This window comes from Schistocerca gregaria, chromosome 4 (genome assembly GCF_023897955.1).
Source record: "Schistocerca gregaria isolate iqSchGreg1 chromosome 4, iqSchGreg1.2, whole genome shotgun sequence".
In the NCBI taxonomy this organism is placed as follows: Eukaryota; Metazoa; Arthropoda; class Insecta; order Orthoptera; family Acrididae; genus Schistocerca; species Schistocerca gregaria.
In genome coordinates, this window is record NC_064923.1 from 408,376,094 (window position 1) to 408,395,411 (window position 19,318).

The 19,318-nt window shown below is 37.3% G+C and overlaps 1 protein-coding gene across 1 annotated transcript in view; it reads left to right on the forward strand.

Annotated features, from left to right (window-relative positions):
• LOC126268117 (BTB/POZ domain-containing protein 6-like) overlaps window positions 1-19,044 on the forward strand; it is a 34,770-nt gene extending 15,726 nt beyond the window's left edge. Inside the window, exons 4-5 of the mRNA XM_049973641.1 lie at window positions 1,965-2,169; window positions 15,326-19,044. Of these exons, the coding sequence (XP_049829598.1) occupies window positions 1,965-2,169; window positions 15,326-16,231 (1,111 nt within the window). The 3' untranslated portion in view covers window positions 16,232-19,044. The remainder of the gene's footprint in view (window positions 1-1,964; window positions 2,170-15,325) is intronic.
• The last annotated feature ends 274 nt before the right edge of the window (window positions 19,045-19,318 follow it).

Here is a 19,318-nt window from a genome sequence, read left to right on the forward strand (position 1 = left end):
TCCCAATTATTCATCCAGATGAACTAAGTTCTTGGTTTATAATGACCTTCATGTCCAAAAAATGTGGAACTGTACAGTCCTCCTACTGCTACACCTACACCAAATCCGTTTGGCTTTCTCCTTGATAAATTAATGTCTGCAAAACACAAAAAGACACTGCTTACGTCAATCACAGCTTTTTTCAGTGTGCTTTCAACTGCAGTACCACATTTTTTGTTTATAACAGAGTTTATATGAAAGTAATGTAAACAGGAAATGTGTGTTACGTGGTGTGTAACATTAGTTCTAAATGGACAAAGAATTAATGACCCTCAGTTTTTTTGGCATAATGGATTACAAAATAATTCATGGGTGTATGGCCTGATCTTAGTGCCCATCTTGCACAATATTTTGGCAAAGAACTACACTGCCATCAGCAAGTGTGCTCGTGAACTGATTGCCACAGGGCAGATGCATGTTATACATATCTTTCCCCCGCCCTTACGACTAGCTGCTCCATTCTCTGTTCACGTTGAGAAATGCGCAATGGAGATGTATCCATTGGTATTCTGCCTATCCTTGACATTAGTTCTTTGCCTAATTCCCATGCCTTACCAAGTTGGTAAATGGTCCCTTATTCATATCTCGATGTTTTTTCTGGTACCGCGGCACGGATTTTGAATCCGCACCAGACGTCATGGACGTCGAAGACCCATAGAGGTCTCTGCACCATCGCGCCATAAGCTGTGGCGGCGCGCACCTCCTGGCCCGCTTTTAGTGTGAGGGCGCTACAGTTGAACACATGGTCCCCGTGGCCAATAGCGGCTCTCCCTATAGCGTACTTAAGCGCCGGCTTCTCGCCCAGCCAGTCAGTCTGATCTCACTTACATTGGTTTACGCCTTGCTTTGCGCTAGATTGCTTGCTTCCTGGTTCGTGTATGAGTGGACGTGTTTGTTTCTTTGTGACTCTGTTGTTCGGTCTTGTTGTATTCGTTCTGTCCTTCGTTGGTCGTATCCATCCTCTTCCGTTGTGTTGTTGTTTGCGGGCCTCTCCGCGGGTCCCGCCGCACTTTCCATCATTGCTACCCCGCGACCGTCCTGGTTGCAGTTACAGCATTTTTTTAAATAGCAGTCACAGTATTTTGAGGTCTGTGCCAGAAATTTCAGGGCAGCCGTAACCCATTCCAAGTAATTTCCATAGATCGTACTCTGTGAATGCTGATTTGTTAGGTTGAAATAATTAGGTATCCATTGGTGTTCACAGCAGTGATTTTTGACAGTTTGTACTGTCTGCCTTATGTACATCATGCGTCATTGGCAGGTATTTCATAGAGACTGGACTGCAATAGATAAAGGTTGTGCTAGACACTGCCGAGCAGTCCTGATGTTTTAACCAGTGACCAAAAAACAAATCTTTGTGTGGTGTATTCCCAGAAATCCTCGAGTCCTCTTGAATGATGTATCACTGTGTGGGATAAATGCAGCAGATACATCCTTCTCAGGCTCCTCTTCCATTTCTGCTTAGTGTACTGTTGATGTAGGATGAGTAGTTCACTGTATCTACCGCTTTGTGTATCCATTCTTACATAAAACCATTTTCAGATGTTCTAGTCTTGATGATCGTAACATGATTGTTTGCTTTAACATTGCACCTTTTGGAAATTAAAATGTGGTTGTATGTCCGCAAACTATTTTATCAACAAGTAATGAAAGCTGCAGATATTATGGATGAACTGTTACACATATAGCTTGACATCTACTGGTGATATTGTCTCATTTTGCCATTATATTGCATTTCTTTAAAACAACTTTACTTGTATTATATATAATCCAGTATGCCATAGTTGATTTTCAATTTTTATAAGCTTTGCAGAATTCAACTTAGTGATTTATGATAAACTGCAAGAACATTTTCGTTTTAACAAACAAGATAAAAGATATTGTGTTTTCTTTTGTACACATATTTAAAAAAAACTTATTTTCAGGTACATTTACACTGATGTTGCAAGTATTTCATCAGTAGATGAAGCAGCTGGAGTTTTGTATGCAGCAAAAAAATATATGTTACCTCATCTTTGTCATACTTGTCACAATTACATAATAGATAATTTACGCCCTAGTAATGCAATGAGTATTTTTGAATTTGCAAATGAAATAAATGAGGAGCAGCTTCTGGAGCCATGTATCAAGGTAATTTGAAGACACTTACGCACAATTTATTCATGTATAAAACTGACAGTCAGTTATATTTATGACATATGTCCACTTGCTGTGGGTTATCATTTATGGTAATGATGTTCATATTGAAATAATTAATTATTATGTGATCGACTTTAGTGATATTTGTCTTTTCCATTGTTTTGAAGAGTAATTTCTACAGAAAACATAGATTTTAGTATTATGTTTTGTTCCCTGAGATTTTCTTAACACATCAGCAAACTCAAACTGTTTGGAGGAAGCTCATATTTCTGAATGATCCAGAATCAAATTGTATGTCACTGTTCAGTTTTATTTTTTGTATGGCTGCTCTAAAATTGCTGTAGCTAAATTGTGGAATCATTTTACCCAGATTGAAAATGAGTCATAGGCTTTTTTACTGTGACTCGCTATTGGCATTACATGGAATAGAATGTGAATTCACTATTTTGGTGTAGTAGTAAAATGGTGAAGCTGAATGTACAGGGAGCAGAAATGAACTCATGTTATAATGTTCCTCTAAATCAAATAAAATGAAATGGGAAATTTTACACTAAGCTGTAATAATCATACAGTGCAGACTTCCTTGGTTATCTGAATTTTTATAGAGTCTGATGATGTCGCCAGTATTAGGAAACAAAACATTAGTCACAGAAATATGGCTTGGATGATGGCCTAATGCCCATAAAACAAAATTCACTAAGCTGTACTAATTTCTGCCCAGACATTTTACAGTAGAAAAATACTGTGCAGGTCTTGAGGGCAGTGCATAATTTTTTCTGAACAGTTTATATTCATAGCCATTAGCAAAGATGAGCTTACATTTTTTAAGCATACCCTGTTTCTGCATTCAGAAGAGCTGTAGAGCAAATCGCTAATTAACTGTACTGAGATTATGTCAGTAGAAGTAAAAGGTCCTTGGTAATTGCTCCCCTAACAACTGAAGTACACATTAGAGCTAATATCTTAAATATAATATGTTAATATCTGAACCCACAATTCCAAAGTAGGATTGGATGATCTTTAATGTTGCACTACTGTGGAATGCCTCATTCTCCTAGGCTGAAAGTCGCCTGTAGAAAGAATGAGTAAAATTAAAGGTAAACTTGATGTCCTTACCACCAAACAGCTATTTCAGTGTTTAATGGCCCTATTTAAGTACAACCTTTTGTTGGAAAGAAGGGGTGCATGTGACATCCAACATACTTTCTATCATGATTGACCCTGTCTTTGGCCTGAGCATTGTGTGCAGTGTGCCGATGTATTTTTGATGGTGATCATTGTTTTGGGTATTGAAACCTAATTTAACCTACCCTAACCTAGATTATGCAGCTTACGCTAGAGGTCTAGATGTAGAAACAGTTGCTTTGTGAAACTGACAAGAGTTCTGAACTCCCTTGTGTTATGTTACTTCCACAGTCCCTTGTTACAGTCCTCTTTACTGTTCATGCTACTTAAGCATGGAGAATTAGTTTCTTTTGCAATTATTTTTGGTGATAAGTATTGTACATACTGCGCATGCTGTCGTATGCTGAACTACATATGTACTCCACAGTCCCTGTACAGTGCATGGCGAAGGGTACCACATAGCACTACTTGACATTTCCATCCCTGTTCCACTTGAAAAGAGACTGAGGGTAAAATGACTGTTTATAAATGTCCATATGAGCCCTAATTTCTCTCACTTTATTTTCACAGTCTTTGCACAAAATACATGTTGGCAGCAGTTAAATCGATTTGCGGTTGACTTCAGATGCAAGTGTTCTAAATTTCTGCAACAGTGCCTCATGAAAAGAGCACTGTCTTTCCTCCAGGGATGCCCGTTTGAGTTCCCAAAGCATCACTGTAATACTTGGGTGCTGACCAAACCTACCAGTAACATGTCTCGCAGCATACCTCTGAATTGCTTCAATGTATTCCTTTAATCTGACCTTCTCAGCATCCCAAACATGCAAGCAATATTCAAGAATGGGTCACACTAGTTTTTCATATGCCGTATCTTCTATAGATGAGCTACCTCTTCCCAAAATCCTCCCAATAAAATGAAGTCAAGCATTCGCCTTTCTTACTACCAGCTTGTGATGCTCATTCTGTTTCATATTGCATTGCAACATTACAAATAGATATTTAACCAAATTGACTGCATCGGGCTGGTAACGTACATTTTTCCACATGTAGGGCAAGCTACCGTTCATTACACCAGCTAAAAATTCTGTCTAAATGATCTTGTATCCTCCTATCTCCTACAGTCCACCATCCCACACAACACAACATCATCAGCAAACATCCACAAATTGCTGTTTGGTGTGTCATGTGCCTGTGCTGTTGCTATCAGTACATATGATACCCTGATAGTCTTTGGTACACTAATTCCAACCTATTCCATGAATCCCATATACAAGAGGACATTCAGTGATATGAAATGATTCAAATTAAAAATTAACAGACAGTATCTACTACTGCAAGCTACTTTTATATTGTATCCGAACAACAAATTATTACTATTGCTAATCTACTCACTCTTATAAGTATGCTGATTTCTTCTAGAGTACTTTATCTAAATGTATAATGGGAGAAAATCAGCTGTGGTGAAAAAATATCACTGCTCCTGTACTGTAACTCTCAGATGCTTTTTTCAACTAATACTTCGAACAAAGAATCTATTTAACTTTACACAGAATACTATCAGTTGTCTATGTATGGGCAAATTCAAAATAGATTTAATACAAATATTAAGAATTAAGCAGAATTTACATCCGTATGTTCCACTATTCAGTTTAGTTATAGAAATGGTAATCAGTGAGGTATTTGTTGACTTTTGGAAATTGAGTTTGTAATGAAATTCTTGTCTTGGCCACAAAATATTTATTTAAGGAAGAAATAAAGTAAATATGTTGTGGTCAAGATGAGAGCTTCATAATAAGTTCAGAACATGACCACCACATTTCATAAAGCTTACAAGTAACATGCATCCATGATTTTCTATTGTAATATTTTAGAGCAGAATACAAAACATCTCTCTGACCTGTAGACAAAGAGGCATAGTCTCTATGGAAATTATATGAGCTGTGAACTAGATGTAAGTCTGTTCTGTCATTCTCCTGACTGCATCAGATGTCAGTGTATTTAGACCCTGGCCAAGCACAGAACCTTGTGAGGTACCATAGGTAAGTTTTGTTAAGGTGACCATATTTTCTAGACCCAAATTTGGGACACATTAAAAATTATGATTCTACAAAAAACTTAATTACATGCAATAAATGCAAAATCTCACTTTAATTTGTTTCAAAATATACATTAACTTATATTTTATTAGTATCTTCTAGGATGAAGGAGTACAGCAAACGTATTTATCAATACTGTGAATTTTCTTTAGCATGTCTGTATTCTTCGATAGTACATGAAAAAATTCAACAAGGTTTCATTATAATTCACTGTAGTTGGTAGCATTGCTTTCATAGTTTCTACAGTATGTGGTTTCTCACTGATCCATATATTATTTGCAGTAGCAGGATTAGTACTAGGACAGCAGAAGGGAAAACTACACTAGCTATAGTAAATTTGAGAATTGTGTATGATTCTGTCCGGTTACGAACTATTTGACACAGACATACTGATACTGGTGAAAATATGTAATTCAGTATAAACCTATTCATAATTGTTAAATCTGGGACAACTAAGTGTTCCAAATTAACTTCATAAAAATTTGGGACAGAACTACAAAAATTGTGACTTTACCAAGAGGGGAAGGGGGAATAGGTGTGGATGGTCTACCTGAGGTTTCCTCACTTAGAATTCAGTCTGATTCTTGTGTGCTTTGACAGTCTGCCCTTACAAGAGTCATAGTTACTAGTAGCTTACACAAAAGCCAAGTGTATGTTATAGTTCACAGTAAACTATCTTCCTCATCTGAATTGACAGATACTCAGTGTTGAAATATGAATGGTGTTCAAAAGAAAAGGTACAATACAATACCAGTGTTTTCACGAGTTCATAGAATATTAGGGAATTTCAAATGTGTCAGGAGAATATCAGGGAAATTTGAAAAGAACATTGGAAAAATCTCGTTTTGTCCCAGTAAGTGAAATGGCTTGTTTACTGGCTGGACACAGAAGAGTATGTGCACTGCTTCCTTACTCCCTTATTTTCTGCTTCTCCACTTTCTACCACTCCCCTCAGCTTGCAGTCAGTGCTGCCACCACTTCTGACGCTAGCCTAGCAGCTGCCAATGAGAGGCAGGGAGGTGTGAGGAGTGGTTTGTGTAGATCTGATTCTCAGAGACTGTTGACACAGTGGCCAGAGACAGTGGTCATGTGAGCACAAGTTGTGTCCGAGTGATTGTGTGAATGCTTGAGTGCTCTCATTTTCTGACAAAGGCTATGGCCAAAAATTTAGTTAGGCGAGTGTGATTGTCTTTTCTGTGTGTGTGTCTGCAACTGAGTGATCATCTTTATGGTGAGTTGCTACGTATCCTCATTAGTACTGATTCTCAGAGCATTCGTGCAAGTTATCTGTTGCATGGATTGATCACTGTTGTATCATTTCAGCAACATGTTGTCTTTGATATGTGAATAGCTGTCCTTGAGTGGACTTCCACGACAGGTCAAAACCGCAGGCCATTTCTGTAGGTATCTCTAATGGATCGGGCCTGCCGATCTGGAGCCCATCGTTTCCCACTAATGTGCAGGCCCTGCCCATCAGATCTAGTCTCACCAATCTGCCTGCAGGGTAGGTCTGTTTGTATGTGGATTTCAGGAATTGCGACTCTCTCGCCACAAGTACATTTTACAGTGTGCCATTTTATAGACATTTTATTTATTCTAGTACATTTTGGCACTTCAAATGCAGTTAATATGTGTGAAAGTATGGACAGTAAGAAGAAGAAAATTGTGGCAGTCACTGTCAGTTCATACGCTATGTACTCATGTATTTCTCGAAATAAAAATCACATAATACCTGTAAAATAATAGACATAACCCAGTGGGTAATAACCAACAATAAGAATCATAGTAGAACCAACATTTTATTGGCAGTCAGCTGTAGTGTTGGTTTACACAACTGTTCCCCACCTTATGCACTTCTTTCAAGAGGGCTGCTTTTTTCTGAGATTGTTTCTGAAATCATTGAAGATATTTTAAATCTGTCTTACGACTGCAATGAAATGTTTATTTTTATCACCAAATGTGTTTCATTTTATTGAAATAAAAAACGTCAGCAGTCTTAATGAAACTTATATACCATTTGGTTTGCTTCCTCCATCAAAAACAGTTCATTACAAATGAAGTTGATGTTAGTACTTACGATTTTTGCTCACTCATTTAGAAATACAGAAGTCCTTACATTTTTTGTCAACTTACGTCTTTACGGACTCTTGAGATCTCAAAATTTTGTCAGGGGAGAATGCTAAAACTTCTCTGGAAATCAGGTAATTTCACCCAACCATGAATACATAGGATGTAATTGAAGTTTTTATTCAAAAGTAATCACAAAGGCCTGAGCCCTTCTATCCCAATGTTTCGCAAGCCAAAGGATCCCCTGTTTACAGACTTCTTGTGGCTGTGACAGGAGCCAGTCTTCCACTGTGTAGTACAGTTCATTATCAGAGTTGAAGCATCCCCCCCCCCCCCCTTTTTTTCTTGGGCAGCACGGGGAAGTCTGTAGGTTGGATGCTCAAGCTGCTTGCACTTCAACTTGACCATTACACTTCTTGTGACTGTGGAGACATGTGGATGCCCATTGTTGTAGAGCAGAATCACTTCCTCCGTGAGTGGCCCAGGTCATTTGTTATTGATAGACTTGCTAGGGCTACAAAGCATGCCACAGTACATGTCTGTGGCTTTTCCCCGCTTGAGGAATTTGGTGAGTACTGGACCTCGGATGTCGAAAAAGACAGTGTTACCTTGTGTGCTGAGGGCACAGCTTTGAATTTTTAGGGGGAGGTGTTGATACTACATTCACACCCCTAGATGTGTCACTATGTTGTCCCATAGCAGCAAATGCAAATTTCAACTGGTTTGGTTGTTACGATGTTTCATACCTTTTCATTTGAACACTCTTTACAAATATTAGTACCGAAAAAAGATGCAGGGTATTAGGATGTCTTTATTTTAGGATGACATTATTTTGAAAACAGTCCATTTTCATAATGTATACTAGTGAGCAAGAAGATGAATGCACATTTATCGTACAAATTTTATTTCATCGCTTCAGCCTGTGTTCATTATCATAGATACAGCTGAGACTTAATATGTCCTTGGCACATATAATTTCATATGATTAATATATCATCTACATCTGTGGTACAGGGAGGATTATCCCCATTTTATTCAGTGCTAAGGTGCTATTCCAATGTTGGAGAGCCTTTGCAATACTCATATGAGTTAAGAAGGGGGAACATCCAGATGGGCTGAGCATGAGTTGGAGTTTGTAGTAGGGAAGGAGATATAGTAGGGTAATAACTTGCAGCTGTGTTAGCCACAGTCCCAGGGTAGCACATCTGCCTAGTCAGCAGGAGACCCAGGTTTGAATTCTGGTGTGCAGGAGGCTTGTTGTTGTTGTTGTTGTTGTTGTTGTTGTTGTTCTGGTCTTCAGTCCTGAGACTGGTTTGATGCAGCTCTCCATGCTACTCTACCCTTTGCAAGCTGCTTCATCTCCCTGAATGTACTACAACCTACATCCTTCTGAATCTGCTTAGTGTATTCATCCTTTGTCTCCCTCTACGATTTTTATGCTCCACGCTGCCCTCCAATGCTAAATTTGTGATGATGCCTTGATGCCTCAGAACATGTCCTACCAACCAGTCCCTTCTTCTAGTCAAGTTGCGCCACAAACTCTTCTTCTCCCCAATTGTATTCAATACGTCCTCATTAGTCATGTGATCTACCCATCTAATCTTCACCATTCTTCTGTAGCACCAAATTTCGAAAGCTTATATTCTCTTCTTGTCCAAACTATTTATTGTCCATGTTTCACTTTCATAAATGGCTACACTTCATACAAATACTTTCAGAAACGACTTCCTGACACTTAAATCTGTACTTGATGTTAACAAATTTCTCTTCTTCGGAAACGCTTTCCTTGCCATTGCCAGTCTACGTTTTATATCCTCTCTACTTTGACCATCATCAGTTATTTTGCTCCCCAAATAGAAAAACTCCTTCACTACTTTAAGTGTCTCATTTCCTAATCTAATTCCCTCAGCATCACCCGACTTAATTTGACTACATTCCATTATCCTCATTTTGCTTTTGTTGATGTTCATCTTATATCCTTCTTTCAAGACACTGTCCATTCTGTTCAACTGCTCTTCCAAATACTTCGCTGTCTCTCACAGAATTACAATGTCATCGGCAAACCTCAAAGTTTTTGTTTTTTCTCCATGGATTTTAATACCTACTCCAAATTTTTCTTTTGTTTCCTTTACTGCTTGCTCAATATACAGATTGAATAACATCGGGGACAGGCTACAACCCTGTCTCTCTCCCTTTCCAATCACTGTTTCCCTTTCATGCCCCTCCACTCTTATAACTGCCATTTGGTTTCTGTACAAATTGTAAATAGCCTTTCGCCCCCTGTATTTTATACCTGCCACCTTTAGAATTTGAAAGAGAGTATTCCAGTCAACATTGTCAAAAGCTTTCTCAAAGTCTACAAATGCTAGAAACGTAGATTTGCCTTTCCTTAATCTTTCTTCTAAGATAAGTCCTAAGGTCGGTATTGCCTCACGTGTTCCAATATTTCTACGAAATCTAAACTGATCTTCCCCGAGGTCAGCTTCTACCAGTTGTTCCATTCGTCTGTAAAGAATTCATGTTAGTATTTTGCAGCTGTGACTTATTAAACTGGTAGTTCAGTAATTTTCACATCTGTCAACACCTGCTTTCTTTGGGATTGGAATTATAATATTCTTCTTGAAGTCTGAGGGAATTTGGCTGTCTCAAACATCTTGCTCACTAGATGGTAGAGTTTTGTCAGGACAGGCTTAACATAAGATATTTAACACCTTAACTCATTAGACATTTTGGCTGTTTTATACATGAGAGTTTGATTCTTTGAAGAATCAAGGGTTCATTGGCGAACTCGAGTGCCCCTTCCTTCTGTTTGTCTTCAGAGTTTGTGGCAGATGACATACATTAATGCAAGTACACTGGGTAATCTATCAGATTTCACATATTGCCCAAGAGAGACAACAAATTATGCTCATGAGAAAATGCGGGTCTGCATATCATGCACTGTGATTGTTGTAGTTTTCAGTCGGAAGGTTACTTTGATGCAGCTTTGTACCCTTGTGCAAGCCCTTTTATCTTTGCATAATTACTGCAGCCTACATCCACTTGAAACTGGTTTGTAGAGGGAGACTGTAGTCAACTATTTGTGTCCGTATTCGGTTTTCAAAGCTGGAAGTCAACAACTCGAGGTGGCCTCAGTCAATACAGTCTGAGAGAAAATTGACATTTGAGTATCCACAAAAAATGTGATTTTTCCTCATTGTGGAACACTCACCTCACAATTTTGGTACAGTGAATTGAGGTGATCAAAAGAAGAGTAGTGAAAGAGACTTGTTTAGGAAAAAGGAGACTATCAGAGATGCTCATTGAATTCTAGTGGCAGATAACTACAAGAGAGGCATTGCACACCATACAAAATGTCAAGAGCATAACTTACCAACCATATAAACAAACATTTTTACTTCCTCCCGTACACATATTACTGAATGACCATGCTGGCAAAATTTAATTGAAATTTGAACTCAAGCAGCATTGTTAAAAATCATTTTTCTGTGTAGCGTTTGCACATTGAACAAGAAAGTGGAAAAGCTAGTGGTATACAAAACCTGTGTCACATACTGTGAGGAGGTTTATGGTGTATTGATACAGGAGGGATGTTGGAATGTAGTAATGTGGCTGTATACCACTGTAATGTTCCTGCTCACATACAACACACAAATTTAAATATCTCAGTCATTGCATTGTACTTTAAATGTAAAAGAGTTATATGCAAGTGAAAGAAAAATCGTTGTGTGAGCAGGTAGATATACACTATTTTGTTGATACTTATCTTGTCTTATTGAGGGTGTCTGTGATTGTTGAAGAAGTTATTAAATCATTATTGTTTGTCGCATGTCCATGGGTTGGACATTTTTGATTTTTGCTGGAGCCTTTTACAAATTTGAGGTTTTTACTCTTTAAAATAAAAAATATCCTGCACACACATCCTATTAGTCCCTGTCATTTATTTGTATGAAACAAACTGCAACTTCTTACATCCATCACTCACCACAACCACTGGACAGCACAGAAACAAGTAACTGTCTGCTTAATCTTAACACCAGCCTTTATATCAAAACAGTGACAAGTTGGTTATTACTGTAAATACTTATTTAAAGGTGCAATGAAAAGTCACATATTCACAAAAACTTAAATATGTAGCAAGTTTTAGAATAATGAAGAAAATATTTGACCCTGTTTTCGTATACAATTTCTTTTTTGTACAAAATTTCATGAAGTATTGATTTTGAACAATTACCTCACTCTCAAAATATGCAGATTGCAGTTATAAAGCTCAATTATTTTGATTACTAACATTTATAGAGATTTCTATGCTAAAATTACATTATCTAATTCAACAAACTATCTTGTAAACCATGTTAAAGATTATTATCTACTGAACTGTTTACAGTTTGAACACAGTAATTGGTCACAGCATTATGCAGTCTTTTTCTAGAACTGTTTATATGATAATTTTACATATTTTACAGAAAAAAACTATATTAAATGAGTGAATTATTGTCTTTCTGGAAGATAGTATTGTTTCAGCAGAGTGAAGTATGTATACAAAATTATCATAATCTTCTAAATGAAATAGTGTTACAAACTTTTTTATTTACAGGACACTCAGTTATGCTTGGTAGTATTAGATAATGAATACTAAATATGAAGGCAATAAACAAAATCATAAATCTACAAAACCATGATGAGAGATTCAATTCACTAAAGATACATTACACCTCAAATGATACAGTGGTGAGAGAGAGAGAGAGAGAGAGAGAAAGGGGGGGGAGGATAGAGGGAGAGGTGGGGGGGGGGGGGAGGGGCGGAGAAAGAGAGAGTGATAGAACAGAGCAACAGATCACAAAGTCTGTAAGCTGAAACTGAAGGATATAAGTGCTGATAAAAAAAGTGGGTGGCATGGACTGACAATTTTCCAGCAAAAAGTATGAGTATAGAAAAAATAAATTATTAGAAATGAGAAGGCTCCGAGAAGGAAAGGATTTCGTGTTTCACTTCCATTTCCTGTTAGTAATGGTTTACTTCTTCTCTTTCTGTCATAGAAAGCAGTAACTGCAAAACTTTGAAAATATGTACCTCAAGATGGATAGGTCCTGATCTGCTTCCGTATGTGTTTGGCACCATACCTGAATGAACCTGAACCGACTGCAGAAACAGCTTCCACCAGTTTTTCCTTAGTAATGTTCTTTGAGTATTAAGAGAGATTGCAGTGGGAGGAAAAATAATTGAGTCTTTTTGTGAGACGGGTTTTTGAAGATCTGAGAGTGGACAAATACTGCACTTTGAGGAAATTACTAACTTCCTGGCTTGGAGATGAGTACACATTGCTCTAGCATCTTAAGATAATGCAAAGAGTTTTAGTGATAACTGAGGTTTCAAGAACTCTCTTTGTTGGATCTTCACTGTTGACTGGAAAAATATTAGTGGCAGGCAGTTACACATTTTACTATCAGATGAAAGCTTTTTCAGCCTGTCTGCATCTACATTTTTAGACCAATTAAAAAAATGAAGAAATTGCCATCATAGAAGATTGTCTATAATGATACAGAGAAAGAAAGTGACAATCACACCTTCCTAAGCGAATAGCAGTGTTGCAGGTGATAACACGGTTTCATTAATAATTAATAATCATCCAAACATACCACATGACAAGAAACGGGTGGGTGAAAAAGCTTGCATCTGCCGAAGCTACAAAATTATGGAATGGCGGGAAAAGACTGACAAATATTTCCTTCGATCATAAGGTTGCTCTTACGTGTGACACATATATCTCAGATAGTGATCTCTGGGAACATCAGAATGACCTCCAGTATTACACTTACCTGCATACTAAACTGGATGAAATATCATTGTTGTCAAAATACAGTATATTTTGCATTTTTTTTTTTCTAGGATTCACTTATTGAACATGTATTTTATTTGGCAGGGTTTCTGTAATATTTATAAAACATTTATTTTCTGAATTCAAAACTCAAAAATATTTTATTCACAAATTTCAATTTAATTCATACATCTCTTACTATATGCTAGCTAGTACTGACTACACATCTCGACAAAGTTGGCACCACAATACATATTTTCTTTTCCAGACTTTCATTGTACATTATTATCAAAAATTTAACATGTATTTATCACAATACAATTTTCTTTTTATAAGAGGTTTTGTAATTAATTGTAATTTTGACTTTAAATTTATGACATTCTCCTTCATCTTTACGTTGTTTTAATTAAACCCATTGTCAATGATGTACACTTTGATATGCTTACAATTTCGCCTTACATAATACAGTTTTGTGTGAATTATCAAATAACAAAACAATGTGTCTTTTCAACAATATTGTATAATTTCTTTACACCAGCAAACTTCCATCCTCTAGTTTTAAAATAAATCTTAATGAAGCTGTGGCAGCCATGCCGCAAAAATTCGTGAACAAACGTGAGCCGCTCACGCCTGGCCCAAGTTAGCTGCATCAGATATATGTTGGTGTGCATACTTGTCGAGCGCGTCATCCAATTGCGTGAGTGCAGGAGAACAGTGGTCGCGTGTCTGAAATGACATGAACCTTTTTCTTGTGATCAGGGGGCACCATGTATTTCACAGACATGATCAATTGAAGGTGGACAGGAACAGAGAGTGCCAAACAAGCCTGTGGGGGAGCTCGTGTTATGCTCGGCCATGTGGTCCATGGAGTGAAGTTACAGACCCTTGAAATACACATATGTATGTATGGTGGCTCAGTTTGCTTTGCCCTTGCTTTTTCTGCTGACCTGCATCCAAACATGCCACAGCATTGCCACAATTTTGCCTATTGGAGATATGCATGCTGACAGATATCTGACGTAGCCAACTTGGAGTGGCTCTGGTCTGTTCAAATATATTTGTGGCACGGCTGCCACAAAACTTTCAGAACATTCCTTATGAAATACATGTTTTTATCAAATTGGCATCAATATACAGTATTCCAATAATGAGTATTCAATAGCCGTTAAGTTTTCTAAGTCAGCAGGACAATTATATCACACTGGCTCGAGGTGCAGAGGTGTTTTCTAGCATCCATCCAGCATCAGATCCAATGGTTATTTCTTTGACCACAATTCTCTAACACATTTGTCCAACATTTGTACAAATTATTTAAATGCATAGGATTTTAAAGTTCTTGAGCATGCTCCCTGTTTTCAGTTACTCCCCACCCCCACCTACCCACCTTCCACCCTCTCTGCATGAGCAAAGACTTGCTTGAAAGTATGGCAATTTTCTATGAATGAATAGTTCCAACAGGCTGAGAATAGAATGTGCCCATTTCCGTGAAACATTTGAAGAAGTGGAAAAAATGATGAGTGATTGTGAAGCATGAAGATATGCATTTAATTTAGTGTTAACTTGAAACTTCCTGGCAGATTAAAACTGTGTGCCCGACCGAGACTCAAACTCCGGACCTTTGCCTTTTGCAGGCAAGTGCTCTACCATCTGAGCTACCGAAGCACGACACACACCCGGTCCTCACAGCCTTACTTCTGCCAGTATCTCGGCTCCTACGTTCCAAACTTTACAGAAGCTCTCCTGCTGCAGAGTGAAAATCTCGTTCTAGTGTTAACTTGTTTTTGATGGTTACAGTTATGCAGTATGTTGCAGAACTAGCTTGTTATCAGGTGTAGACCTTGTTCACAATATGTTATTTGTCTGTAAATCTCCTGTTATTTCTTCCTCGGAGTTTCTTCAACCTCCAGATACCTTCATCTCTTTCTCTTGCCTTTTGTGTCCAATTTTGTTAGCTTTGTTTATAATAAAAACCTGCCTCTTTATTTGGTAAATTATTAGTAAAATATTACGTATGTCTTAAAAGGATACTTTACTGTTTCAGGTGATGTGTGGGCATACCAAAGAAGTCCTGAAATCTGTGGATGGTCATATGTCTTCACATACACTTAATGTACTCTTGAGCCAGCACAAATTAAATATTAGTGAAACGGAACTGTTTGAAACATGCATTCAGTGGGCTGAAGTTCAGTGTTCAGAGAAAGGATTAGAAAGAACTCCTGAAAATATGCGTGCAATTTTGATGAAAGCTGGTGCACTTTCTAAAATACGATTTCTGTCTCTCACTGTACAGGAATTTGCAGAAGGCCCAGAGTCATCCGGCATTTTAACTCCAGAAGAAATAGCTGTTTTAAAAGCAGTTATTTTGGAAAAACATGGTGACCTTATTCCATTACCAGAAGGAATGTGCAATGTTCCATATTCACGAGATAAGATAGCAATAAAACAGTTTTATTGTGCTCGTAAGTTTTTAAAGACAGCTGTTACAATTTCTGGGCACATTAGACTTCTAACCAAAGTACTTGTTGATAAATATGTGAAGGTGAGTGGAATAAGAGTTTTCACTAGGCTTGTGCCTCAGAGTGAGTTCAACTTGGCTCATGGGCTGCCTCGAGAGTACCGTGAAAACTTGGACGTGTCTGTACTTGACCAACATGGAACTGTACTCAGTAGGACTCTTTTTACTGATGTTGTAGAATACAATACATTGTCAACGGTAAATTTTGAAGAACCAATCGTATTCAGCAGTAACAAAGAATATAGTATATTAATGGTGCTACCTTGTCTGAGAGGAGATGTTCATGAGTATCCACTGAGTTTCATGTCACAGACTGAAAAGAGTCGAGGTATTGAGTTCAGATTTTTTGATCATGCTGATATTGATGGCAATGGTACCTTTGTAAGAAGGTTAGATATGGGATTTGTAGATGCAATTGTTTATTCAGTTTGATACTCCAGAGCTTTCTTCCTCAGTTGCGTGTAATATTACAGTATATTTATAATTTTTACTTATGGACCGTCTGACAGCAACTGAATAAAACATAACTTTAGTGCCATATGCGTTTCGGCTTTATTTTCTGCAAGGCATCATCAGTGGCAGGTTGCGTGGACAATTTCTTACATATTACGCTCCTGTTGCATTTTTGGTGTTGTTGTTCTTGTTAGGAATGCCAATTTGCAGTTTTGTGTTTTATTCTGTTGCTGTCAAACGGTCCATAAGTAAAAATTATCAATATACCGTAATATTAGCAGACTTATTTGTGACTACTTAATACTATCTCATTGTTTTTTTCCTATTTTTCTTTGCCACTTATTGGTTTAAATCTATGAAGAATGGTTGCTTATAAGAGTGAAATTGTATGACATCAATTCCTCCTTACAAGCAATGATTTATTTTTGTTGACCACTTGTTATGATAGTATTTTCTTTCTCTTTGCTCATTATTGGTATAAAATCTATGAAGAATGGGTAACTATGAGAATGATGTTTTGTGGCATCAGTATTTTCTTCTCTGCAATGAGTGTTTTCTTCTTATTCTTGGAAAAGAATAGGTTTTTTCATTTTCCAGATCTCCCTCGACCCCATACTCCCAATGTTGTGTGTCTCCCAGTTGTGTGTGTGTTTGTGTAAAGCACATGCAGTCATAATTACCATTGTACATTTGTACAATGAAGTAATCCAAAACCTTGACATGTACAAATGAAAATTAATTTAAAACATTTAGGTAAAGCCAATTTTACCTAGATTTTACTTCTTTGCGTCTGTACATTAAATGAAATTTTGTTAAATGAGGCATATGTAATATGTGAAGTAGTTGATATAACAGTTGTGAATGAAATACATGTGAGATAAAAGATTTGTTTGTTCAGAACATAGACAAATATGTTCTAATTGTTAAAAGGAATGTAATGATCTGTTAGTCAGACAGTTAGCAGAAGCAAACAGTACTGGCATCCTCAGTGGCAGATAGATGTATGAAGGAAGAAGAAACTTGATGCAAAATTGGAATACACACATTTTGAGTCTACCATTTTCATAACACAGTGGTATTGGATAGATGGCTGTTACAGAAATAAATACGTGGCAGTGGTAAAAGAAAGTGTCATTTGAAGAATTAAAATGATCAGATCAATAAATCTGGGAAAATGTAAAAAAAAAGAAGCACAAATAAAGGAATGGAAGGAAAATCTAGAGAAGCAGCATGAAGCCCTCATTCTTAACACCGCAATGGAAGCACTAGAAGAGAATGATGAATAATTAAGTTTGAAGTGAGGTATACGGAAAAAATGTTTTGTCATTTGAAACTGCAATGAGAACAAATGCCTACATGTGGATGCACCTATATGCCATGCTGATGCAAAAGAGCTCATTATAGTTGGCCTTCTCTTCCAACTGTTGGACATAAACTGTAGTAGGGTTACCACCATTCAGTGATTATCATTTCTCACAGTTGTGGCAATATATATTTCTGTACTTTGTTTGTGAGCTTAGGAATAGTTTTTGTTGTTTTCAGAAGTAGTGCTTAATGTAACTGAGGCAGTGATGATGGATATGTTAAGGCAAATTAATGTTTGAGACATGCTCAGGACATCTTGCTTCTTTCTACTTTGTACTCATCTAGTGAACCATGCTTCTTTTAATATAATTTTGTCATGTCCTACAAAACAATTGTAAAGTTGTCTTTAGAATAAGGCCATAGGCATAAGAGTGTGTGTGACACAGGCAAGTAAGATATTTGACAGATAGTTTTCCATGCCTTCTACAGAAAGTTAATGGCAGGCAGTGGACACCAGTGTACCATTGCTTCGTCATTGACAGAAAATTTCATGTGTACAAAATATGAGGTATGTTTTTAAGTACTGTTTTGAAACAAAAACAAAACAAATATACTTTTCTTAGTAATTTTGTTTTTACACTAAAGCCTGTATTGTAATCCATTTTTCTACATGATTCCCACCTACATTAAGGTACTTACCATATCATACACCCAGGTTTTGGATACCTTCATCGTTGTCGTGGTGATGACCACTCAGATGCTTCTGTAAACGTAGGAACACATGATAGTCACAGAGGTCTAGATCAGGACTGTATGGAGGGTGATCAAGTTGTTCCCAGCCAAATGATCTGATGAGCTCGTGAGTTTCATTGGCCACATGTGAACGGGTGTTGTCATAAAGCAAAACAATCCCCTTACTCAGCATACCATTCCTTTTGTTTTAGATTACATGGTACAGTTTTTTTAAGGTCTGACAATATGTTTTAGAATTTGTAGTGTCACAATGGAGCAAATGGCCCCAAAAATGGTACATATGATTTTCCGGGATAAAAGTGTTTGTTTGAACTTCACTTCTTGGTTGATGTTGAATGTTGTTGCCAATCCGTGGATTGCTGCTTTGTGTCAGGTGTAACATAAGCCACCTTTGTTTTGTCATCTGTGACACTTTGACTTAAAAGCTTGTCACCTTCTTCACCATACCACTCTAGGAAAGTCGAAGAAATGGCTAAATGTTTGCTTTTGTGCCCTTCAGTTAGCATTTTCTGTACATAATGTAAGCATAATTTTTTGATAATTTAAATGTTCAGTAACAATTGCATAAAGCACACTTCTTGACACTTAAGGAAACTCATCACATCATGTCAAAATTATAAAGCATCTGTTATCTCTCACTTTTTCATTAACTTTCTGTAAAAAAATTGTCAGTAATGAGTGACGATTGCCCACTTCATTCCTCGTCATGTATGTTTGTACGGGCATTTTTATAAGCTCTCACCCATTTCCATTCTGTCCCATCACTCATAATGTTTTCTCCATACAATGATGTGACAATTTCACCCCATTTAGCACTAAAAAAACAAATCACAGCATGTATTTCACAATTGGTGGAATTCTCAACCAGAGGAGACATTTCAAATACTCACTAATTAACATAAATATGCCAAATGACTGGAGTGGCATCTGTGACTTGCCAACCGAGTGTGGCATAGAGTGCGCATGCAACAAATGCCAGCTGCAGTTGTAATAAATGGTACTTACTTT